The sequence below is a fragment of the Micromys minutus genome, assembly GCF_963924665.1.
Source record: "Micromys minutus genome assembly, chromosome: 27".
In the NCBI taxonomy this organism is placed as follows: domain Eukaryota; kingdom Metazoa; phylum Chordata; class Mammalia; order Rodentia; family Muridae; genus Micromys; species Micromys minutus.
The window spans coordinates 19676417-19702476 of NC_137962.1; the positions used below are offsets into that span (position 1 = coordinate 19676417).

Genomic DNA, 26060 nt, shown 5'->3' on the forward strand with positions numbered 1-26060 from the left:
AGAGCTATCCAGAGAAAGGAAAATCACAAACTAACCAGTATGTCTCATAAATGCTGTATATACAACAGGGCTCAACAAGACAGTGCTGAATAGAAAGCTGTGGCAGACACAGATTTCTACACCATGACCAACCAGTTTTCATTCTAAATATGTAAGGCCAGGTCAACACTCAAAAGCAAACAATACAATCCAGTATCTCAATGTGCCAGAGAAGAAGCAGAAGAAGCAGAAACAGAAGGAAGGAAGAGAAAGAGGAGGAGGAAGAGGAAGAGGAAGAAGAAAGAAGAGAAGGAGGAGCAGGAAGAAGAAGAAGAAGAAGAAGAAGAAGAAGAAGAAGAAGAAGAAGAAGAAGAAGAAGAAGAAGAAGTAAAAAGAAGAAGAGGAGGAGGAAGAAGAAGAGGAGGAGGAAGAAGAAGAGGAGGAGGAAGAAGAAGAAGAAGAAGAAGAAGGAAAAAGAAGAAGAGGAGGAGGAAGAAGAAGAGGAGGAGGAAGAAGAAGAGGAGGAGGAAGAAGAAGAAGAGGAGGAATCATACAAACACATTAGCAAGGAAGAATGGGCACAGACTTCACTCACATTCTAATATCCTTTCAAGGTAAAGTAAATAAAACTTTTAATTCATAAGGACTAGAAGGAACTGTAGTGATAATGTATTGTGTACTGTGTGGAAAAATCACCTGTCAATAAAAAACTTAGAGCCTATAGGAAAGGATAGAATCAAAGGTGGAGATGGACATCTGGGAGGGAGAGAGGAACTCTCGAATGTAGTCAGGCACAGAAGATTCCCCACCCAGACTTAGAGGAAGCCAGACTGAGGAGAGGTCACTACCCGTGTGGCAGACATAGAATACTATAAACAGGGTAATATAAGTTGTGAGGTAGTTGGGGAACTATGCCCTAGGCATTTATTAAATAATAAGCTTCTGAGTCATTATTTGGGAACAGGGGCATGAGTGAAAAAGCCCCTGGTTACAGATGATCTGGGCTTGATGAAGAATATCCAACAAAACTCAAGGTCCCTCTAAATGTGGAATAAGAGCCTGAGGACTGCTCATCCATAAACAGACAGTCTGTATCACACAGTCTCTCTCCAAGGCCCAGGGATCATTGCAGAAGAAGGAACAGGAAGGTACTTATGCCTGCACAAATATTACTATACCAACCAAGCCATTTTCCCAGAAGCCCCTCCCCTCAATGACTTATAAGTTTGAGAAAGAGAGAGCCAGTTTTCTCTAAGGACATGGCCCCTGATATGTCAATCATGCACCAACGGCGGGCCTAACACCTATGTGTACATGGGAGGCACAAATTACATTTTGTTGGTGTGAGGAGGTAAAGAGATGTCATGTGGCTGAGGGTCTGAATCTGGTAGAGGGATGAGCTGGGGGCAAACAGGATCAAAGTACATTGTAAGCATTGTGAAACTCCCAGTGAGTTGATTTAAAATATTATTTCTCCACAATGATTTATAAGTCGAGATAACATACAATGAAAGGCACAGTGTCATAAAATAATCTAACATTTTACAAATATACCAAATAATCTGAGGGGAAGGAGAGCAAAGGGTGACTCAAGGGGCTTTACAGGAGGAGGGTCTTTGCGAGTGCTGTCTTCTGCTTGATTCTATTGATCCCATGGGCTTTGGGATTTTTGAACACACTGTCCATGTATGTCCATCGGTATCCAACAGGAAAAACAGACTGATCTGTCAGAAGGAAGGGGAGAGGAGGAGAACGGTGGCTTTGTTATTACATACTTGGATAGTATAGTTTCAGAGTCTGACAAGTTACAACATCTCCACCTGCCAAGCTACAGTTCAGGACAGTCAATATTTACTTTGATGGGATAAGACAATGCTGGGCCAATGACAGTCAGGCGAAGGGAACGCTCTCTGACTCTGACTTGGCCTCTTTTTTCTGTTATTTCCTTCAACTACTTTTACAAGATCTATTCTCACCATTGAGGGAGGTTTGCTTCACTCTGTCATTGTAGAGCTCATCTCAAAGAAACACAAACACACACCCAAATATCTCGGCTCCTATGTTCCACTCAAGTTGGCACATAAAATTAATCATTACGATGTAGATTGTGAAACAGAGCGATTAAGTAAATGGGTGGCAGATGGTCTGAGTGACATTTCTCACCACTTTCTGGATAAGCAAGGGAAGAGGCTGGAATGGCCACTATGCTAAGGATCTGGAGTCAGACATAGATGGTTGCTTATAAAACCATATGGAGCTGTGAATGTAGCTCAGTAGTAGATTGCTTGCTTAGCACATGGGAGCCTCTGGCTTCAACCTCTAGCACTATAAAAACAAATAAATACCATATATAAGCAAATACAGTATATATGCACATATATACAAATAAATGTGTCTGTATATGTGTATGCATATATGTGTGCATATGTGTATATATATGTGGGTATATGTGTGCATATAGGTATATGTGTGTGTATATATGTATATGTATGTGTGTATATGTGTACATATGTATGTACATATATATATATATATACTATTTATTCATATATTCTTTTCCTTCTTTTACCTCATGGCCTAGAGACTGTGACATTCTAGTATCATCAAATACCTCTACCATCTAGATTTTTTACCTTAATGCTATGACCTAATGTCACATTTGCTCTGAGTTTCATGTATCAATCAATATAAGCAGAGCACAGTGTGTCCAGATTCTTGATCAACTATGACTCTGGGCATTTCTCTGAGGGTGGTTTAGGATGATGTTTACATTCAGAGAGTAAAGCCAGTTGCTGCCACACTGTGAGAACCTTTCGTTCCATCAGTGGGAGGCTAGGGTAGAATGGAAGCTGACCCACCTCTGAGAGAGAGAGAGACAGAGAGAGAGAGAGAGAGAGAGAGAGAGAGAGAGAGAGACAGAGACAGACAGAGACAGAGACAGACAGAGAGACAGAGAGACAGAGGGAATTCTCCCTATCCATGGCCTTTAAACTGGAGCTCCAGGTTCCCCCAGCTAAGCAGAAGTGGGTGACTCAAAGTGATATTTCAGTTCTGTAGATTTGACATTTTCCCCCCCATCAGTAATTAGGCAAGTTCGTTCCGTAGAATGAAGGTCTTCGTGCATGAATGTCCTACTGGGTCTGTCATTCTGAAGAATGCTAACTGATATAACCAGAAAGGGAGGTCCCTTGGAGAAATGATTCATTTTAGGGAGGGTTCTGGTGCATCTGGCCATGACAGAAATCAAAGAAGTGTTCAGAAATGAATTTCCGTAGTCATTTAGTATAAATATTGAGTGCAACAGCGTCAGCCAGCCCCTAAAGCAAACCCACAGCAGGCAGAGCCCTCGTGGCTGAATTAGAATAATTTAAGCCATTTGTCAAAGAAGAAATTACACTGGATTGTGGCCCAAGGAAATGCTCATGGGCCTACATACTTACAAGCAAACAACTAAAGAAATAAATCAACAACACGAAAGAGGCAGCCTTTGCGTAGAGGGATTTCAAACCCTTTGTAGTCCTCCCTCAGTGAGGCAGAGTGCAACTCCTCCTCTCCAGGTGTGGGCTCTGAGGAACAACTTCTTGCCAAAGGTGTGGTGTGGGAAGGAGGTGAAGGGGCACCTTACAGCAGAGAAGCTGTGGGGCAGCCTTACCTGGCTCCTATGGGACTATTGATACCATCCCATGATCAGAAGGAACCTTACCTCTGGCTCTCCTCCAAGAATCCCAGAACCCCTGCTGAAATCATCAGGAAAAAAAATGTCAAAAACAACTAGTAAATTCTACAGAACATGGGGCCACTGTTCCCCAAAACTTTCAGGGCCAGGAAAGTGCAGAAACCTGACAAGTTCTCATTCAGGAGGAGACTAAGGAAATGTGAGAAAACTGTGCTACGGTGCCCTGCATTCAACAAAAGCCCAAAACTGAGGAGATGGAGTGTGGGCTCCTCCAAACTGTGTATGTTCCTTAGCTATGAGGAGTGAACATGTCACTGTGAAGCTTATGAATGGGAGCCAGGTTAGACCACACGGCACCTCTCTGTGCTGCCTTCACATCTGGTTGTATCTAAAATGATTCCAAACTAAAGTTAAAAATAAACAAACTAAGATGCCACCTCAGAGTGGCATCTGTGTTTTTAACCAACACTGATTTTGTAAGAAGGCTTAACAAATCTGCCGTGCAAGAAAGTGGGGTGTACAGAAGGAATGAAGAGGGCAGGGAAGAGGGGTGGGGAGGAAGGGAGGGTGTAGGGAAGAGAAGAAGGGAAGTAAGAGGAGGGAGGGGAAGAAGGGGAGGGAGGGGAACAAGGGGGGAGAGGAAGAAGGGGAGGGAGAGGAAGAAGAGGAGTGAGGGAAGGAAAAAATAAGGGGAGGGAGGGAGAGGAGGAAGGGAGAGAGGAAGGGAGGGAAGAGAGAAAGTAAGGGGAGGAGGGAGGAGGGGGAAGGAAGAAGAAGCTATGGGAGGAAGAGAAAGGAAAAGGGGAAGGAATAAGGTCAGAATTCATGGTTTTTTTTTCCCACTAAAATATCAGTTCTCTCAAGCTGGTGTGAACCTATCTCACTGTAACCTTTCTAAACTTGTAATCCTTCTGAATTAGTCTTTGATACATGGTTACTCTGTGGCTCTGACTGCCCTGTAACTGACTTGGACCAGGCTGGTCAGATAGTGAAACTCAGGGTCATATTAGATTCTAATTTAGTTAAGTATAATTAAGTGCTTCCAAGCTTATTTAAATAGTAAATAGCTAAAAATAATCAATATTTAACAATTCAGTTACACTATATATAGATGTAAGTCTTCAAATGTGTCAGAGATCCACAGAGTATGGTATTTAATGTTATTTCATTATTAAAAGATCTTTTGGCTACAAGACATATCTACTCCTGACAGTACCCCCATTCCACATCAAGGATGATACCAAGCATCAATACCTCCAGGCAGAGTTACTTCACTGTGGCAAGCTAGCCACTGGGCAAGAAATGTCCCAATTTCATCTGCAGACAGAATGCTGTCCAAAAAGAACAAACAGACTCGGGAAGTTGACTGCTAAACTCTGCCAAGGGAAGACCTGTACACCATGAGGAAAGATATTTCTGAGCTTACATGACCCAGCCACTGAGATCATGGAGCAGCTGTGCTGAGGGGCAATGTCGAAGGAGAGGTTCATAGGGCTGGCCTGCGAGTGAACCATCAACTGGCTCAGGAATATCTGCTGGGGGAGGGGGGCGCCAGGGAGAGGCCATGGAATTCCCATACCTAGGAAATACGCTGATTAACAAGATACAGCCAATCTAATCAATGGTCCTCTAACATCCAAGCTGAACCAATCCTAGTTGATCACAGCTGTGGCTCCCAGGCTGAGCCTCAGCAGGAGATCCAAGGACTGCAGTTACCCATGGCAACTGACTGGCAAGGAAGAGATTGGGCCAGAATGAATAAGAAATGTGTCACTAGCTGATGGAGATCCCGAGAAAATTATACCAAAGCAAGAACAGAGAACAAAGGAACACAGTCTTGTCTCTGAGAGGAGGGACAGCAATCTTCTGTGAGTGACCATCACTCTTGCTATGGGCGTGCTATGGTATAAAAAAAAAAAGTGCAGAATCTACTGGTAATTATTTTTTTTTACAAAGGTCTTTGGGGACTGGAGAGATAGTACAGTGTGCAGCAGATTTGTCACATAAATGTAAGGACTTGAATTTGAATCCTCAGAATTCATGTGAAGCCGAGTACAGTAGTTCGTGTCTCAACGCTACTCTGCCCAGCTTCACACGAACAAACTGGAAGGACTGGAGGACAGACGCCCTGCAGACGTCCTACAGAAGGCCAAACAGGACATGGCCCGGCTGTTGTGCGAGTACCATCATGAACATCAAGCTGGCCCGTGATGTGGAGATCGCCACCTACAGGAAGCTGCTGGAAGGCGTGGCACACAGGTGGATAACTACATCCTCCAACCCCTGAGGATACCTCCATGGTGCCAGGTGGGAACAGGACAAACGATGGGGGCAGGGGGTGGTGAGAGGCAACAGTTACGTGACAAATCTCAGGAAATCAGACTCGGGAAACCAGCATCAGGGTTCAGATCTGAGATTATTGAGCAGTGCATAAGCTTATATACACAGAGTTCAAGCCACCCCCCTCTCAAATCCTAAGCCAATCGTATCTCGCCACACTGTTACTGTGCTCCAATAGAATCCCTGTCTGATGAGGTAATTCAGAAGGGTAGGGGGAAGCATCACCACCTGTGAGGACTTCCTTGAAGCCTGGGGAAAGCAGCCACCTCCCTGGCCTCAGTTCTTTTTTGCTGTCTCGTCCATATTCCGGAAGCCATCTTGGTTCTGATGCCGTCCTCAGGGTTCTTTGAGAAATCAACCGAGTCCGTGGCACCTCGCTCTCCATCCCGCGTTTTCCTTCACAAGGTTGACCTCCGCATCCCTCACAATACCAGAAACTGAGCAGAAGGTGAGGTAGCATTAGCTGTGGCTACAATGGTTCCTTCAAGAAACTCCTTGCCAGGGGATTCTCTGTGAACCTTCACCAGGTCGAGGGTTTCCGTGGAGATAGAAGCGATACCTGTCCAGTTCTCACTGCTGCTTTCCCCTGCTAGGTTGAATGGTGAAGGCGTTGGACCAGTCAACATCTGTAAGTATTCTGCTTGCCAGCCCGCACATTCCTGCCCTTGGGACTGGCTCAGCTGGTCACCGAGTGCTCACCATGTCTGTGGTGTCCTCTTCCTCCCTCACAGCTGTGGTGCAGTCCACCGTGTCCAGCGGCTATGGCAGCGCAGGTGGTGCCAGCAGCAGCCTGGGCCTGGGAGGAGGCAGCAGCTACTCCTATGGCAGTAGCCATGGCCTTGGAGGTGGCTTCAGCGCTGGCAGTGGCAGAGGCATCAGCGGTGGCTTCAGCTCCTCTGGTGGCAGCTCTTCCACCATCAAATACACCACCAGCTCCTCCAGCAGGAAGAGCTACAGGCACTGAGTCCCTGTCACCAAGAGATTGTCCCTGACATCATGACTGCAGAGCCCTGTGCTCAGAGCCCTGGGCTTAGGGGCTTCTCACTGGCCTCTGATCCTCCAGGAAGGCCGATCTCATGAAACACTCAGAATTGTGCTATGAATCTCTGCCCCTTTGGACTGCATGGCACCCAGGTGAGCTGCTGGCACCAAACTAGGAATTCTGATCATGAAGACAATGCTGACACTGATGTCGGAAACTGGGGATGATTGATGGAAGGTGCCCGGAGAAGGGGAACCATGTTCTGTTCTGCTTTTGGGGAGTACTTGGGTCACCAGGCTGTTGTTGTGATGCTACCCTCATTCAACAGGGGTTTTTCTTCCCCAGTTACTGTTCCAGGACACACTTTTCTAGAAACACACTCACAGGCACACATAGCAATCCAGTCAAGGTGGCAAACCAGATCTGGAACCATCACACCTGAAAACCTTCCTTCACTGGTAACACACATACACACGTGCACACACACACACACACACGCGCGCGCATGCATGCACACACATCTTTCCATGTCTACTGACCTTGCAGGAAGAAGAGAGCAGCTTCAGCTGGTGGCTATGTTGGTAAGAACTGAGCCGTGGATTGTGTTAAAATACATTGTTTGGCGTCTGTTCTCTTGCTCTCTCACCCTTCCCATACCCCTCCTCTTCCCCTTCCCTTATCCCCTCTCCCTTCACATGCTCATGGCCAGCCTCTACTTCTCTACCCCTCTACTTTATTCCTTTCTCTTCTCTTCTCCTCTCTCTCTCTCTCTCTCTCTCTCTCTCTCTCTCTCTGCCTCTACTACCCTCTTAACTCCCCCATGACCTGAATAAACTCTATTCCATACTATATATATATATATATATATATTATAATAAAATACATTGTTCACTCTGCTTGTATGTTGTTTAAAGGTCCTAGCAAGAGAAAGCAGGACAAAAGCAAATCGGTGAAAATATGAATGCAGTTAATGCTCAGCAGTGGGAGAGCCTGTTTCACCCCGCACGCTTTACTGCTACACAGGAAGGACTCTACTCCCTGTCTCAGGGGACACCACATCTGTCATCTGCTGCCACCTCTTCTGCTTCTGATTGGTTCTATCCATCCCTTTGATCTTGCCATTGTCATCACCAGAGCTTTGTGTACACAGTAGGACCTCAAGTCCTTGTTCCTGTTGTTTTTGTTCCATTGCTGTTGAGCATCCCTAGGTGTGTAGCGTCATCGTTCTGCATTGTGAAATACAACTCTCTCCACTTCGTTTTTCCTCCAGGGTAGTACTTGGAAAAAATACTGATTTCTGTGCCTTGATCTTGTACTCAATTTCATCTTAAAGATGAGAGGGGGAAAGACCCAGACTCGGGAAACTACCTTGACAATGTATAGGCAGGGATGGGTCCCAGGGATGAGGACTGAGGAATCTATGCCACAGTTTCCCTCTGTTGGGGAAGTTTGGTCTCACTATGCACTGAGCTTTCTGTCATTTCCCTCTCAGACCATTGAGGGGACCTGGCCAGTGTCCTCCAGCCTTCCATGCCTTGCTTGCCCCCTGCTGGCGATACAGCTGGTCTAGAGATAGAGATAGAGCAGGCTCATCACCTGACATAGCCATGCTGGGTGATGACATCAGCTGGTGACAGATACACCTACACATCATGGGTAAAGGCCAAGAAATGCTTACTCTACAGCTTGGTGACTCCAGCCAGCAGTGGGAGGTGATAAACTACCACTCTCTCTTCCCTCAGTGCTGGACTCTAGCCAAGCTTTATTTTTCTGTCATCTTCCAAGAGTTCTTTTTTGCCTCAGAAACCACATTCCCCTGCTCTGACCCTTCTTCCTCTTTGGTGTTAAGGAGTAAAGCATGTCTGTCATCAGCTCTTGTTGCCATTACTTTGTTGCCCTGTTACTTTGCCTCCTAAATGATCTTTGAAACCTCATTACTCCTTTTTCTTTATCTTTAGAAACTTAGCAGTCCAGGAGTCACTCATAAACACAAGTTAAGGCTGCCTGTGGCTCAGCAAGGCTCTGGACATTGAAGAACAATTTAAAATAAGGTTGGTACATTACTGAATGTGTGTTGAACCTAACTGACTTCTGTGGTTTTCTTTAAAAAAAAAAAAAAAAAAAAAAAAAAAACCCTTCCCTGTAAATTCCAGAATTGTGGGCATAAGACAGAGGTGTCATTACTACCACACCACACAAATCAAGAGGCAAGGGAGGATGGGTAAAAAGTGTGTGTTGTGTAAACATGATAGGCTCAACTTTAGAAAGACCAAGTGGGCCAAGTGGGCACTTGCATCTTCAAGAGGACATTTAGGAAAATACCATGATGCTTTTCTAGCATCATCAGGACAGAGAACATTTATCTTGTAGAAACAAGAAGTGAAACTAACCAAAACAAAACAAACAACAAACAAACTGGCCAGAATCACAGTCCCTTGGACACTCCAAAAATGTCTACAACATCTCTAGATAGTCTTTCTCCTGTGTAGTGCCAGAACATAGAAACCTTTTGATACTTCAATGAATTCGTCCTTAAGGTAGTCCCTGGCTGGTTGCCATAGCAATAACAAAGAAACACCTTGGGTTCTGTCACAACTACCTCCCCCATTCCTCATGCCTAATATTTCCCAATCCATTCGTCATTTTTCATGAGTCTCTGATCTCACTTAAGGTTTCCCAACTCTTGCTTAATAAGGTGGTGCTCAGGGTGAATGCGGGACACTCTCGACTATTTCCTTTAAGAGGAATTTGTCTCTTGTTGGCCTGATAGGAGCACATGCAGAGCATGAATAGGCAGGAACCAGACAGAGAGCACTGGAGCCCTGCCCACAGACCACCTGCCATTTTACCATTTTCCATGAGGAAGACCAGTATCCAAATGGCCCAGATGTAGCCTGATCTCTTCCCGTGTTCTATCCCCTCTGAGTTCAGTGGCATGTCTGTTTCACACCCTGGAGCTGCATGTCAATCAACTACAGACCAATTGCACATCAAGAGAGTTGACTAACATAAAAGGCCCTCAACCAAGTTCCTCTTCAAAGACAGTAATTCTGTTGTGCTGATGAGTCACGAGCCTAATCTATCCTTCTGCATCTAGGCGTCTAGGTTTGTACTCTACGAAAGCAGAACAGAACATGGTTCCCCTTCTCCAGGCACCTTCCATCAATCATCCCCAGTTTCCGACATCAGTGTCAGCATTGTCTTCATGATCAGAATTCCTGGTTTGGTGCCAGCACCTCACCTGGGTGCTGTGCAGTCCAAAGGGGCAGAGATTCATAGCACAATTCTGAGTGTTTCATGAGATCGGCCTTTCTGGAGGATGTGAAAAAGCACAGTCTCATGTCCAGGGGCACTCAGGTAAGCAGCAATCCACAGAGCTGTGACACAGAAAGGGAGGGTGGGTCAACACTCAGCAAGTAAACACAGACCTATCCTCAGGGACCTGGGTGGGTTAACTCTGCAGTTCTGGCTTCATTCAATCCAATCTAGCCTAGCCACTGCCAAGCTTTTCTCCTGTGTTCAGTTGCCAAGTCATGTCTTTCTCTTGTGTGTGCCCAAAAGGTGACATATAGAGCCACCAGTTAGAGCACAGCTCATCTGAAGTTCTCAAGGCCCGAGCAGAAACTGGCCAAAATCCTTGCTACCTAAATATTATCTTTTCTAATCATCTCAGAAACCATTGCATATGACTACTGTTTTCTATATGTCCCCTTAGTCCACCCACAGCCCAGAAAGCCATAAGAGGGTTGGAGCCATAAGGGGAAAAAGTCACCCTTCATTGTGGCACAGAATGGAGACTTCTGTGCTGGGGATAGAAGACAGCAGTCCTGTATTCTTTCAACTTTTTCCATGACACTGGGACTCACTCTTTTTACTCAGAAAGCATAGGGCTTCCAAGGAGGGCCCCCTCCAAGGATTTCAGAACTTTCATGCATCCTGAACCTACCCGGGAAGGGACATCGTACCACTACCAAACCAATACAACCAACTGCCTGAGTGCCTTCGAAAGAACACAGACACATTGTTCAAAAACATTTGAGACTTTCCATTCAAAATCACACCCCACAAAAAGAACAAGTGCAGGTTTAAGGGGGGGGGGGAACACTTAGCTATAATTTACCCTATACCTAACAAAGACATGACATTTATGAAGGAAATTGTAAATATAACAAAGAAATTCCAAGAGGAGGAATAGAGGGGTGTATGAAGAATAAATCTAAATATGGCATTACCAGTTTCTAACCAAATGAAAGTGTAAAATGAGTATACAACTTGGCAGGAAACATTCCTGCCCAGGTCTCTGTTATCTCTTAAAAGAGTAAGTGAACAGAAACATGATGTGTTGGAAGGATCAAATCAGAAGGGTCTCTAAGGTAACTAAGATCGGGGAGTGGAGAACGTAAGAACGATCCAGTTTCCAGGTCCTCAAAGTTCATGGAGACCAAGGCGAAGCCTACCCAGCAAGGCGATCAGAATGAGGTGACTGCTTTGAGATTTCCTCCCCAGCTGTGACACACACACCAGACTCAGCAACCACCTCCACACCAGCTGCAAGCTAATGAGGTTGTGTCAGCAGCGTCCCTTGGTGCAGCAGTGTCACCCAGCCCACTGGACTGTTTGCCACACCAGTGCACAGCACACCAGGGTTCCACGTGGTGTACTCCTGGTCCTTTGGAGGACTTCCGGGTGTCTCCCTCCAGTCAGAGCATTATCTCATTCCTGTCTCTATTTCCTCCCTTCATGTTTCCTTCCCATAGCCTCCTGGCAGGAGCCAGAGATGCTTAGTGGATGAGAAATCTCATCCTGGGGACAAAAACAAAACAAAACAAAACAAAAAACCCAATAGAATGATTGGAGGTCAATGGCCGAGATACATTTCAAATCCAACTAGTCTCGTTCTCCCATCCCCCATGAGACGATGGCATCTCATCCACCACCTCCCCCAGGAAAGAACTAACTGAAGGTATGTCTGAAGGTATGTCACAGACAGTAGAAAGTCTGTCCCTTTGTCATTTACAGGATTGAGGGAAGCTTAAACATATGAGGGACAGCAGAAAGAAAGAAACAAAGAAAGAAAAAAAAAGAAACAAAGAAACAAAGGAGGAAAAAACCCAACTAAGTAGCCTAGCTGCCAAGTGGTTGGATGATTGGTAAAAGGTTTGCCTCCTCTGTGACCCCAAGATTTCTCATCTGCCCATCTTCTCCAGGCTCTAAAAGACCAATTCAGTTCCCTCGTTTTATTTGTTTGCTGCTGTGCCCAGTCACCAGCTTGACTCTCTGTAGAGTGTTGTTGGTTGAGTTAATGCTGAGATGTGTGTGTGTGCGCATGTGTGTGTGTGTTGGGGGGTGGATGTATACCTTCACATAGGTACCTTATCTGGATGTATCTGATGCTCTTGATCATGGAGGAAGGCATGTCTTGCTTCTCAGGAGTACACATTCAGATGGAAACTGTGCACCATTTTGCCAGTAAAACTGCCCAGGAGAACATGCAGGACTCTGCACTGCCCATCACCCGTGGGAAGGAGCCAACAATGTGTGTAGTTGCACACAGGCTCACATCTCGGGTCTTGAGTGCTTTAAGAACACTGAGGCTGACTGACAGAGCCAGTGAGAGAGCAACTGTCATGGCTGAGCACAGGTGCAAAGGGGACCAACCATGAAGTCTGAGCCCTTTAGAGGCAGTCTGGTGTCACCTAGTAGACATACAAAATATTGAGGAAGTGGGGCCACCCTCATGCACAGTCAAGTGAGAAAAAAATGCCTCAGGTCTTCATGTCCATGGTCTCTCCTCAAGAGAATTGCTTTCTCCAAAGTCTCCCTCGCAGAATAAGCCCTTTGGAAGGCTTGGTGTGAAGGTATCTTCAAACTGTCAGTTCCTTCCAGCATGAGTTCCAGGAGGAAAGGGGCTCTGTCTGCTTTACCCCACGCTCTGCCTCCCATGACTATAACAGGGAGCAGTTAGTACTTGGTAGGTTCTGTTGAGGGAGGAGACTAAGGGCCATGGGGTAGGCTGTGGCTGTGGCAAACTGCCTTAGTGGAAAGCAAAGGGGAAAAAAGTGTTAAGAATAGGTAGGAGCTTCAGGGAAGAAATCAGAGCAAACTGCTCTTCCCTTTTCTTCTGCCACAATGACCAACTTTTGGTATTTGGTTGTTACTAAGGTCTGTTTTTAGAATCAAATCTTGAGTTTATTCTATACTTCCTGTTTAAAAAAAAAAAGTAAGTCGGAGAGGAGAAGTATGATGTAAGTGTGGACATGAGCAAGATGCATTTTATACATGAATAAAACATGTATGAATACCATATGAATGTGTATATATACAATACAAATATGTATATACACAATATGAATATGTATGTATAGCATGAATAAAATATGTATAAATACAAAGAATAAATAAATAAATTTTAAGAGCCACAATGTTGAGGTTTTATAGGGGGCAAGCTTAGCATGATCAAGACCTCCTGCATAATAAAAGTAGACACAGGTAAAGGAATAATGGTATATGTTGGGGATGATGGCTCTCCTAGGTGTTCGCTATGGACTCAAGAATCAGTCTCGATGAAAGGTCACAGAAGAGGTGTGAGACATCAAGAAAGAGATCACCTGCCTCAGTTTAGTTCCCAAGCGAGTGAGGCAATCTAGCTTGAGCAGCCACCACATTGGTTGGAAAGTCAGAGAGGGAAGAAGAAAGAGTGAGTGAATTACTCCCAGAGAAGACGTGGTTATGGGGCAGGAAACAATAAAGCTACAGTTACAACAAAGGGGGTCCCAGGAGAGCGGGTGAGAAACAAGTGGCCAAGAAAATGCCAACCTTGGCAGCTCAGAGGGAATCTGCTTGCATTCCTTCCTGTGGGCAGGTGCCGTGTTGGGCGCCTGCCTTTTATTCTACAGGAAGGTCTATAGTGCTCAGGAAACAAAGCAGCGTCCCTTCTTCTGGGAGACAGATTATCACACATAGAGACTCAAAGAACTCAAAGCTGTTTGTTTTTTCTATGGGCGAAGAGGAGCATGACCAACTGAGCCAGACTGTAGGTACACTGGCAACAGAGTAGCAGCCCATGCTCTGCTTTGCCCTGCGACAACAAAAACTGTGATTCACAGGCTCCCTGTAGAAACAAGGAGTCTCCAACCCCAGCAAGAGGAGAGGCCCAGCCCTTGGTCAGAGTCCCAGGTAGGAGAAAGCTCCCAGGACAGAGATCAGCCCTCTGAGTGCCAAGCTGCCATTCCATGCCGGTGAGAACATCAGCCAAATGCTGTGGAGTTCCCAAAGGATATCTGCACAGAAGGACCAGGGCACCTAGCAGTCCGTTTCCCACCTACGAGACTGTGTCAGTCTGCCTCTAAAGGAGCTTCCATGTGCTTCCTCATCCAAATATGGAACACGAACACCTTGCTGTCATTTCCTCTTACACTCGCCCACTCTTCCAAATCACATCACGAAGCAAGCAGACCGCAAGACCCAGGAGGATGAGCCACCTGCCACACCCTCACAGGGACAGGGATACTGGAAGAAAGGGGATGGGGCACACTGGATACAACCTGTACATCCATGCCCTGATGCAGAATGTGAGGCGCTCAAGGTGAATGAGAGGTCAGCAACATGGCTCTGAGAAAAAAAATACTCGCTCTGGAAACCTGATGATCCGACCTGAGTTCCATTCCTGGATCCTGTAGTCAAAGGAAAGAACTCTTGGAAATTACCATTTGATGTCCACACATGCTATCTTGTGTGTGCAGCCCCCCCCCCCCACTATCGTCATTATTGAATGAGGGATTCTCCACTAAGTATTGCTTAGTGCTGTTTTGGTGAGAGAAGTAAGAGTTGGGAATACAGGTCTTCAGAACTGGGTAGTCTGGGAGACTTCTGGAAGAAGATAGCCTCAAAGATAGTGTTACTGTGTGTCATTTTGTTCAAAGCTACCCAGCATGCTTCAGTTTTTGTCTTCCCAACAGGATCGTGAGCTTATTGATAAAGAACAAGAACGTGTGCTACATTTCTTTAGAATCCTCACAGGAGTCACTCTGGGATGAACACGTAGTTCATCAATGCCTGTCTTATCTGCAGGGGATACACAATGGGAATATCCTCTGCATTTATTTGGCTGAGGCACTCTGAATGGATTTTTTTTTTTTTTTGTATGTGAATACTTTCCATAAACTCATTTCACAGACACACACCGAGCCTCAGAAAAGTCATATCGTAAGTACAAAGACCCACGGCTAACCACTAGAGGGGTTGGAATCCAAACCCAAGCCTTTCCATTCCTGCTCCTGTTCACAGAAGACAGAATGACAAACGGCCTTCAAAAGCAAACATTAGCAAAGACATGACATCCATGCGTGTGCATACACTGACACACTAGCTCCAGCTAGCCGCATGTGATACCCAGCAGGCACGGATGATTTAGTGCAAAACTAAAGGGCCATCAATGCTGTGTGGAAGCCTAAGGATGAAGAACACAGGCCTGGAGGACCAGCCTGGTGGGGTTGGGGTTGGAGTAGCTGCTGAGAAAATGCTTGGGCACAAGAAATACAGGAAGGAACAGGAGACAGTGTGTTGCAGTTGCTTGTGTTGACACAAGATGTTTGGACTGGAGGGAGTTGGTCCTGGGCCTAAGAAAGCGGTTCAAAAATGAGGCAGTGTTTTTGACTCCATTAGAAGATGCGTGGTTAGGACATGACTGAAAGCAATTAAGTTTATTCTCACTGGTCTGCTGATCAAGTTGCAACTAGAAAGCAGTTTTCATGTGGGGGAGGGGAGACGGAGGCAGCAAACCAACCAACCAGTAGCTTTTTTTTTTTTTCTCAATGCCATTTTCTACAGGGTACTCAGGGTGAGCTCAGGGCTGGCAGATGCCTAGGGGATGCCATCAGCAAGGGCCCCTTCATTAATTAAGCCCCGCCCTTTGGGGGGAGGCCCATAAAAGCCTAAGGATCTGCGCCTCCCTAACCGCCTGGCTTCTCTATCGCCTTCACGCATCTACCTCGGAGCTCCTGTGCAGGCTTCTTCACCCACCATGTCTCGGCAATCCACCATCACCTTCCATTCCGGCAGCCGCAGGGGCTTCAGCACGGCCTCGGCCACCACCCCTGCAGCAGGACGCACCCGCTTCAGCTCCGCATCTGTGGCTCGCTCCTCAGGAAACAGTGGGGGACTGGGCAGGATCAGTGGTATTGGTTCTGGATTTGGGAGCCGCAGCCTCTACAACCTGGGAGGGGCCAGGCGGGTCTCCTTTGGTGGCTGTGCTGGCAGTGGTTTCAGGGGTGGCTTTGGTGGCAGGGCAAGCAGTGGCTTTGGGGTCAGCAGTGGCTTTGGTTTTGGAGGTGGCATTGGAGTTGGCTTTGGTGGCCCCGGCTTCTCTGTCTGTCCCTCTGGAGGCATTCAAGAAGTGACTGTCAACCAGAGCCTCCTGACCCCCCTCAACCTGCAAATCGACCCCACCATCCAGAGGGTGCGGAAAGAAGAGCGGGAGCAGATCAAGACCCTCAACAACAAGTTCGCCTCCTTCATCGACAAGGTGGGGCCTGCGCTCCCCCTTTCCAGTTCCCAGTGCATGGAGTAACTAGGCAGGGTGGTTCATCTCTGAAGATAGCAGCAATGTGGGGTCTCCAGGAGAAGAACTTTCCTCACCGAATGCCAGCCATGGACAGAGACATTTTCAAATCAGGCCACCTGGCTCACGGGGCCTTGCAGAGATACCTCCTTCTCCTCTCTGGGAGACCCCCTCCAGAAAGAGGGGTTCTGACTTTGCTGATACTCTGACCAAAGAGTATCAACAGTGAGAAACTCAACCCAGACTCCACGGTTCCCACCACGGAGGCTATATTCATCCCCATTTGGTCCATAAAAATCCTAGAGTCTCTTGGGTACCAACACAGGCTTACTCATTTGGAAGCGGGCTAATGGAGCATGGTGTAAAAGCCCCTTGCGCCTGCCTCCCCTGTCAGCAGGTGCGCCTGGTTCTGCCTCCCTGGCCTCTCAGGTGAGGCTCATTCTCTCTGCTCCCCTGTAGGTGCGCTTCCTGGAACAGCAGAACAAGGTCCTGGAGACCAAGTGGAATCTGCTGCAGGAGCAGGGCTCCAGGACAGTCAGACAGAACCTGGAGCCTTTCTTCGACACGTATGTCAATGACCTCCGCCGGCAGCTGGATGGCGTCACAGCGGAAAGGGGCAGACTGGACGCCGAACTGAGGAGCATGCAGGAGGTGGTAGAGGACTTCAAAGTCAGGTGAGTGGCTGCACACAACACCCCCCCCCCCGCGGCTGCTTCCTCCGAGCTCCAGAAGATGCAAAGAAGTGAATGCCACACCAGCCAGGCATGCAGAAGATGGAGGGGGCCAGTGTACCTTCGTCTCGGCATCGGGGCTAACAAGGAGCCCGTTCTTATCTGTCTACACCACTGAAGAGACCACCGTGGCTCATCTCCACTGGAAGTGAGCCCAGGAGCTGAGATGGCTTGAATTTCCCAGATACCATGAGTTCAGAGTGAAGGGAGGTGACAAGGAAGGAGGGACTCTGTTCTTCCTTGTGGCAGTGAACGCTACTGTCCAGTGTTTGGGCTACAGTGCAAAGGCCACGGCTAGCGAGCCGTTAGCTAGCTTAAGCTCTACTTGCTCACTAATGACCACTGAGTAAAGTTCTCAATGGTCACCCCGGGGCCTGGTGAGGATATTACCTGAAAGACTGTCCTGAGCAAGTACAGTTTGCTTTGCCATTTCAGGAGGTGTTGCTATGGCAGCACATGTTTTGGTGATTAGGATGATGTGTCTATAATGTCACAGAATTGCCTGAGCACATAATTCTGTTCCCATGAGTCTATGCTCACCTTCTAATCTTATAAAAAGTTAAGGGAGAGAGAAAAAAACAAAGCTGCCAGAAGGAAGTATTTACCTTTTATGGAGGAAGAGACAGAGGTTAAGTGAATCACCTAAAGTCATGCGCCGGTCACCAAAGAGCTGGGAAGAGCGGAAGGACTTTTAACTCTTGCTACAGCAGCGGGAGAATTAAGCTAACGCCTTGCTCAACCTCACACCCCCTCACCCTCATCCTTGCAGGTACGAAGACGAAATTAACAAGCGTGCGGCTGCCGAGAATGAGTTTGTGGGCCTGAAAAAGGTGGGTGGGGCGTGTCTCCTAAGTGAGATTGATGAGCCTGTAGTCACTGCACTCAGAAGAGCCCAGTCTGAAGCCAGCCTAGGCTACATGGTGACACTATGCCTCAAAGAAAGAAGGGCTGGGTATGTAGCTCGGAAGCAGAACCTATTCAGCATATGCCAAGCCCTGAGTTCAAAATCTGACCTTGAGAGGGAGAGAGGAGCTTCAGAGAGGAGGCTGGGGGAGGAGAGGAATGAGAAAGAGATTGAGCCGTAGCATTAAATCTCAGGATATGAGGCAGTCTGGTCCTGGGCTCACCCAAGAAATATCACATCGATGATGAGCTCAAGTCTTTGAGAATATAACCCTAGATCGGTATCTATCCGTACTTCCGTACAGGTTTCTGTTAGCCCAGGAAGCTTAAGCCCCAGTTTTAGTGACTACCTAGCCCGGTCCCCTAGAAATCCAGGCTTGGTGCTCCCAGCTCCTTTTGACTTACTGTTTGGATCTGGGCTCATTTCAGGACGTAGATGGCGCCTACATGAACAAGGTGGAGCTGGAAGCGAAGGTTGACTCTCTGACTGACCAGATCAACTTCTACCGGATGATCTATGAGGCAGTAAGAGTCTGCAAGTGTTTCTGTTGCTCCTGCAGGGCCTAGAAAGGAAAGGATGCTTCAGGGTGTCGTTCACTTAGCGAGTTGCGCTGGTATCTCTCTTTTGAGGCATACTACATGGAAGCCTTGGGAAGAGGTGGTGCTGGAAAGGAATGCTGGGAATTCATGAAACAGTTTCAACTCAGACCTTTGCCCCTCCACAAATGGCAAGACAGCCCTAGCAAGGAGGGGGTGAAGATTGTGCCTACATTCTTTCCTCAGCTATAGCTAAACTCACTGGCCAAATGGCTGCTTGGACTCTGAAGAGGCCTCCCTAGGGGCTCTGCCATTCCGGAAGTAGATAAAGTCACACTATGGGGTGGGATGGCCGGGTAGGCTGATTCCATAGAGCACCTCTGTGAGAATGGGAACCCGAATGCTGTAATTGTGTCCACCAGTGGAGAGCATCACCAGAATCAGAGAGAACAGTCCTGCCACCACACTGATGAGTCGTCTAGAAACTTCTGGGGACATGAAGAACAGAACTGGGGGAGGGGAGAGGCCCCTGGAAGGACTTCTGCCAGAGATGCCAGAGAAGAGATAACTAGCCTAAGTCACCTCAGAAGTGCAAGGTCCCTTCCTTTAGCTCCTGGGTGACTCTGAGTTGACCACCTTACAGGAGCTGTCTCAGATGCAGAACCAGGTTAGTGACACCTCCGTGGTCCTCTCCATGGACAACAACCGCAGCCTGGACCTGGACAGCATCATCGCTGAGGTCAAGGCCCAGTACGAGGACATTGCCAACCGCAGCCGGGCTGAGGCTGAGTCCTGGTACCAGACCAAGGTGAGGCACTGAGCTCAGGGTGAGTGTTCTGAAGCTGCACCTCCCTCACTGAAACCTCACAAGTGCAGCTCTGGTACCGGGAAAATCTAGCTTAAACACTAACACAAGTCTAAACACACACCAGTGTGTCGCCCAGAAAGTGTAGGATGCTCAGAAGGACATGCCCAGTCCACATTTCTCATGATAGGTTGAACTGGGTGATCTCCAAAATTCTTCATATATGCCAAACAGAGGTGTAAGGTTATGATTACAGAAGCTGCAATCAGAGAATTTGGGGCCTAGAATTCTGGGTTCAGAAAGAGAATGGGCATTTGCAGAAGGGAAAAAACACCACAGAGCTTCAGGTCTTTCTTTGGTCCAGCAGGAGAGCAGAGAAAGGTAAAGGACAGTGAGAGACCAAGAGGGAATTTAGTGCTAACAAGCAGCTACGAGGCAAGGCTGCACACTCGTGCAAGACGGAGGGCATGGTGGCCTCAGAGAAATACTGCTGAAAGCCTGGGTGGCCAGTTTTGTCCTAGAACAGTGCGGCAGGCCCGGAGCCATCCCCTTACCAAACCCAGACCCAACACAAGGTCTGCTTACCGCTCTTTGAACCCCATCCCTTGTCCTGCCCTTTCTGGTAGGAAGTGGGAGAAAAGGAGCAGTTTTCCAATGCCGGGGGGGGGGGGGTCCACTGTGCAGCTCCTTGGCAGTGAACGAGAGTTAGGGTAGACTTAGCCCCAGCAGGAAGTAAAACTGGTAAATGATACCTCCCTGTGGTTGAGGGTTGTTGTGAGCAGAGGGAGCTGAGCTATCCAGCACTTTCCAAACAAATTAGATCTTGACAGGAGCCCTTGTACAGTACAGGCTGCAGGAGGCAGGGCGGACCAATCCCCGGACACGAGCTTGCCCTGGGTTCCTTTATCATGAGTGCCTCTGAGACCAGGGCCTCCACCAGGTCAGTGCTGTGCCTGTAGCCATGGCACCGCCCACGTGGTTTCCTGCCCTTCCTCCCTCATTCCCAACACCGCTGTCTTCAAGGCTGCCTAACTCATGGGCATAGCTGCTCCTGATACAAGAACCCCCACTGCACAGTGAGCAAGCAGCTTGCCACCATTTCCCCTGCCCCCCGGGGTTTCTCACAGGCCCTCTGTTTGGCCTGGAATGTTCTCTCTTTGAGCTGACTATATAGCCCCCTCTTACTCACAAAGCGAATGATGGCACGGTGTTTCCCCTTAAGTCGCTTTCCCTCCGTGCCACCACCACCACACCACACACCTTCAAACCCAAGTTGGACTCCTTTGTGGCACTCTGAAAGACCCTGTTTGTTCACCAGTGGATGCTTCCATGTTTGGATACACACAGGCAACAGTGCAAGTAGTGGAGCTCATGCTTGCATGCTGTTTCCAGAGCCCGCTACCTCCCAACAAGCAGATGGGCTCAGGAAGAACCACCAGAAAAGACGATGGAGCAAGGGAAAGGGGGCACGGCTGGTGAGTGAGCACCTGCTCGGCTCACAGGCGTTTGACTAGGGGATGGTCTGCTCTGGTTCTCACAGTATGAGGAGCTGCAGGTGACAGCCGGCCGGCACGGTGACGACCTCCGCAACACCAAACAAGAGATTTCAGAGATGAACCGGATGATCCAGAGGCTGAGATCCGAGATCGACGCCGTCAAGAAGCAGGTACACAGTCCAGTGAGCGTCAGAATGCTCATTGGTTTATCCCACCAATCTCCAGGGCATCCTATCCAAGGATCACAGCGCCTCCAGGGTGGGTCCACAGACTCACGGCACCTTCTTTTTCTTTAGTGCTCCAGCCTGCAAACGGCTATCTCTGACGCTGAGCAGCGTGGAGAGCTGGCCCTCAAGGATGCGCGGGCCAAGCTGGTGGAGCTCGAAGATGCCCTGCAGAAGGCCAAGCAGGACATGGCCAGACTGCTGCGAGAGTACCAGGAGCTCATGAACGTCAAGCTGGCCCTGGATGTGGAGATCGCCACCTACAGGAAGCTGCTGGAAGGAGAGGAGTGCAGGTGGGGGAGGTGACCAGCAGTCTTTGATGTCAAAGCAATCCGAACTTATTAACTTCAGCTGCATTGAGCAGGCGCAAATCTCTTTCCAGACTGCTGTGTTTTTCCAGGTGCACCCCACAGAAACTGAAGGTCTGATCCGGTCTAAGCAATCACATCCTGTTAAAGGAGAGGGCTGGTTACATGGTAGACATAGAAAAGTTGGGTAAAAGGCTCTGGTCAGAAAGAAACTGTCCTAGATTTGGGCGTATAGGTCCCCACTCCTTATGAAAAGTTGGTCTCTCTCTAGCCCTTAATTTCTTCAGGGGTAGGATCAAGGGACTAGATTCTGTGACATACCAAAGCTCACGGGACTTGGGATCTGGTGACTGTGTGGCTAAGGGCAAGTTACTTAACCACCCCGCATCTCAGTGTTCCTATCGGTAAAACGAGGGTAGTGATAATTCTGGTGCTGTGTATTGTTTAAAGGGTTAAAACAAGGCAACATCATGAAACACCTGCAACAGCTCTTGGCATGTAACAGGTGTTTGGAGGCTCTTATTCGGGTTTCTTGTTATTTGTTTTGTTCTTGGAGCTGGAGAGATGGCTCCATGTTTAAAAACATGTTCTGCTCTAGCAGAGGACCAAAGTTTGGTTCTTGGCGCCCACACTGGGTAGCAAGTAATAGCCTGTAAACCCAACCGCAGGGGATCCAACACCCTGTTCTGGCCTCTTCTGTTGATTACACCAGAAAGGGCATTGGATCCCCCGAAGCTGGAGTCACCAATGGTTGTAAGCCATCATGTGTGTTGTGGGAACCTGGACCCTCTGTAGGAACAAGTGCTCTTAACCACATGCTATTTCTACACCCCTAAAAGTTTTACTTAAGTTAAAAAATAAAAATTTGCTATCAGTCAGTTTAGTGGCCAAAGGAGTGGGCTTTGAGGGTTGATGAATCCTGATTCAAACCCTGTGACCATGACCATTAGCCTCTCTGATCTTCAATTCCCCCACGGTAAACTGAGAAAATAATTCCTACCTGGTAGAATTGTTGGGAGAAGTAACTACTGTAACAGGTTCTCAATAATGGTAGTGTTAGCTCCAAGTGAGCACTTAGGGATGAAGGCCAGTCGCTAATAGATACATTGTAACTACTGTTGTGTCCACGATTATGACACACCTGTAACAGCCTCAGTGTCTGGCCAGAACCCCTTGTTGAGAGAGAAATCTGGTTATGGGGAATGTCCTGTCGTTCTAATGTTCTAATGGAACTCTAGTCTGTGATTGGTTTTCACACCCTCAGGTGGGGCCCGGTTTAAACCCAGACTGGCTTTCTAAAGTGACAGGCAACATAGCTCCAAACAGCAGGCTTCCTTTATGAGACCCTGACTATTTTTAGTGTCTCAAGTATTTTTAAAAGCTTTAAACCTGCATGAATTCTGGAATAATAATAAAAAATAATAAAGGTTTTCAACACCCTTAAAACAATCACAAAATTTGTCATTGCAAATACCCGCCAAATGACAATCCTCCCTCCTCTCTCTTCCCAACCAGGCTGAGTGGAGAGGGAGTTTCTCCAGTGAACATCTGTGAGTATGAACCCTCTGGCCTGGGGCTCATGTGGTCAAGGGAAGGGGAAACAAGGCAGCTATGAGAACTCTACAGGCAGAGTTGGTTTTGAGAAAGTTTGAGGCTTGAGTTTGTTGGGGAAAAGTCAGAGTGGACTAGAGGGGCTTATTTAATTTTACTTACTGTAGTGTTGGGAGTTGAACCTAGGGACTCGCATGTATTCTAACTACTGTCCCATATGCCCACTCGGTCTTACCCCTGCCTCATACCAACAAGCTCGGCTCCGGTCATGGCTTTGCATTTTGTTTCTGTTTCCCACTGAGTTAAATCCGAGCCACCTGAGTGATCATGGGTGCAGAACTAGAGGGATTTGGGGGGGGGGGTTGGTTTTTAAGACAGATTTCATGGGACCCAGGCTGGCCTCAAATTCCAGCACCTTCCTTCCTCTAGACCCAGATTCGGTGAGAGTCTTTAGGGGCCAAGCACTGTACAGGTCAGGGTGGTTTCTGAAACTGTCTCACAGGAATCCCTGGGGAGCTTGGAGATGAGCGTTTGACTGGGTTGGGACACACGAAAGCTCCTGGCTTTGCTGAAGCCCTTTGGAAAGAACCCTTACACTAGACACAAACCATAGCTAGCGAGATGGCCCTGCCAGCTCTGAAGAGTCTGGTGAGAGTTTGCCGCTACAGAGTGCTGGTGATAGGCTGTTCCAGTACCTACCATCTAGGTTTACAGTGCCACACCGGGGTTGGGGGAACTCCGGGGGATGGACACATGTACTCCTGTGGGTGTCCAGAAGGAAGGAGACTCCAAAGTCAAACCTGAAGAGGCAGGCAGGCTCAGACAGAGCAGCAGTGGTCATCCATAGCAGAAAGGGTCTCCAATCGGCTCTAAAAGAAGCGGTGGGCAGCAGAGGGGAAGCACCACAGTCCAGCAGAGGTGGAAGCCTAAAGCGGGTTCTCACAGCGCAAGCAGGAAATAGGAGGGCCAGCATCTGTGACCGCAGAAGCTCCAGAGCACAGGTGTCACTGACGGACGCCTCCTCTCCTGCCTGCAATTCTGATCCTCTCTCCTCCCCCCTCTCCCCACAGCTGTGGTTACTTCTACGGTTTCCAGCGGCTATGGTGGTGGCGCCAACATTGGAGGTGGAAGCCTGGGTCTCGGTGGGAACAGTGGCTACTCCTTCACGACCAGTGGTGGGCACAGCCTGGGCACGGGTCTGGGAGGCTCTGGCTTTACCACCAGTAGCAGCCGGGGCCCAGTGGGCAGTGGCTCCAGCATCAAGTTTGTCTCCAGCACATCGTCCAGCAGGAAAAGTTATAAGCACTGAGGTGGCCAGCCGCCAGTCTCCCTTGACACACTGCCCCCAAAACCTCCTTACACTTATAACCGGATGCCTGGGCCCTTCTCTTGTATCCGATTCACAATATCCCTCTCCCCAGTTGCTGGGGGATCCTGGCATCCTGGCTACACCCATTTTCTGATCTGTGGCAGCCTCCTGATGGCCCTAGGCTGCTCCTGGTACTTCTTTGTGTTAGGCACACAGACCCAAAGATCACACCCCTCCAATGTTTACAATCAATGGATCTGCCAGAGCCAGGCATCTGTAAATGCCTCCTCCGTGCCACCTGCCCCTTTCCTCCAGGTGCCGTGATGGAGGACCCTGTGTCTCCCAGGCCACCTCAACACCAGGCTGTCTTCTCCTTCTCTGGCTGCTTATACACGGCCATCTAGAGTCAAAGCTCCTCTGTTTCCTCCTGGAATGTGCCTATTAAATGCATGTGTCATGTGTTTGGCTCAACCCTCTGTGTGCAATGCTGGTGAGCTTGGAGCAACTCTCTCAGGCAGCCCCCCGCCAGTGTTATTCCATACAAGCAATACTCAGGGCACAGCAGCTGCTGCCCCTTCCAGGAAAGGGGGAAACATGGGGAGGGCGGCAGGCCAACAGTCTTCCTCCTTTAGCAGCTATTTCCTTCCTCACTTTCCTTTGGAACTCTTGTTTGGGAAGTCCCAAGCCCTACCCCAAACCCCGGGCAGAGCCCTGCCCAGCCTCCTGCTCAGTAACATCAGACAGGGTGAGGCCATACCCTCCCCAAATCAGCCTGTGTTCCTGGGACAGCAGTGACGTAGGATGGGTGGCCGAGGAACTGGCCAGCAAAGGAGCTGATTGTTACCCGACGTCTTCAAACTTGTAGACCTGAGCAGAGAAATAACAGGGCAGGAGAGGAATTAAAAGTCAGCCCCGAGGCCAAGGAACAAACGAGCCCATAATTGCAGGACATAGAGACACCCAGGAAGTTCCTCATTCCTGAGTATACAGTCTCCTGGAACCCTCCCCTCAGGACCGAGGGAGGTGATGGGACTGATCGTGAGCGGGGGTCAGGTGTCTGGACAGGGTGGGCTTGTCACTTAGGATCACTGATAGGAGCCGCCAACCAGAACTGTGAAAACCACTCCTGCTCAGAAAGAAGTTCTCTCATTAGAGTCAGAGAGGAGGTATGTGAAATGAGAGAACGAAGTCTAGAATGGTTAAGGGGGTGATGATTTCAGAGCAAACAGGAAAAACTCTGAAAATGATTGTCAAACTCACTAGCTAAGACCAGGGAGGAAAGAGAAGAGATTCGGGGTGACCTCAGACTATTTCTTAGGAAGGACCAGAGGCCTTATTTCCCCTTGCCATGTGAGGTACAGGGATTCTGGGCACATAGCCCAGTCAGCCCCTGGGTTCTAGTACTGTCTCCAGCATTCCCTGGCCATGGGACCCGTGCACTGATGGTCACAGGGGCAAAAACAGCCAACATTGGATGGTAAACAGTTGGAGTTTGTCTCCCATGATACAGCTCAAAAAATATTGGCGATGATCCTATCATCCATTTTCAGACAGTTACAAAAATAAAATGTGATGTGTGGTAGACCCACCACGTGTTGTGTGGCACAGACTAGACTAGACCCTCAGTAAACAAATTTTTAAAGCATGTGAGTGACCAAGG

General features: G+C 48.2%; 1 protein-coding gene across 2 annotated transcripts in view; it reads left to right on the top strand.

The window, feature by feature from the left end:
* Positions 1-24400, top strand: part of LOC308438243 (keratin, type II cytoskeletal 75) — a gene marked incomplete at both ends in the record, with an annotated part of 39385 nt that extends 14985 nt beyond the window's left edge. Inside the window, 9 exons of one of the 2 annotated variants that reach the window (XM_080939580.1) lie at positions 16206-16500; positions 16996-17210; positions 18037-18097; positions 18600-18695; positions 19351-19515; positions 21053-21178; positions 21305-21525; positions 23056-23090; positions 24162-24400. In XM_080939580.1, the coding sequence (XP_080795706.1) occupies positions 16206-16500; positions 16996-17210; positions 18037-18097; positions 18600-18695; positions 19351-19515; positions 21053-21178; positions 21305-21525; positions 23056-23090; positions 24162-24400 (1453 nt within the window). Of the gene's footprint in view, positions 1-15999; positions 16501-16995; positions 17211-18036; positions 18098-18599; positions 18696-19350; positions 19516-21052; positions 21179-21304; positions 21526-23055; positions 23091-24161 lie in introns of those variants that run through there. The other variant, XM_080939581.1, reaches the window with a different exon arrangement.
* Between the last annotated feature and the right edge of the window lie 1660 nt (positions 24401-26060).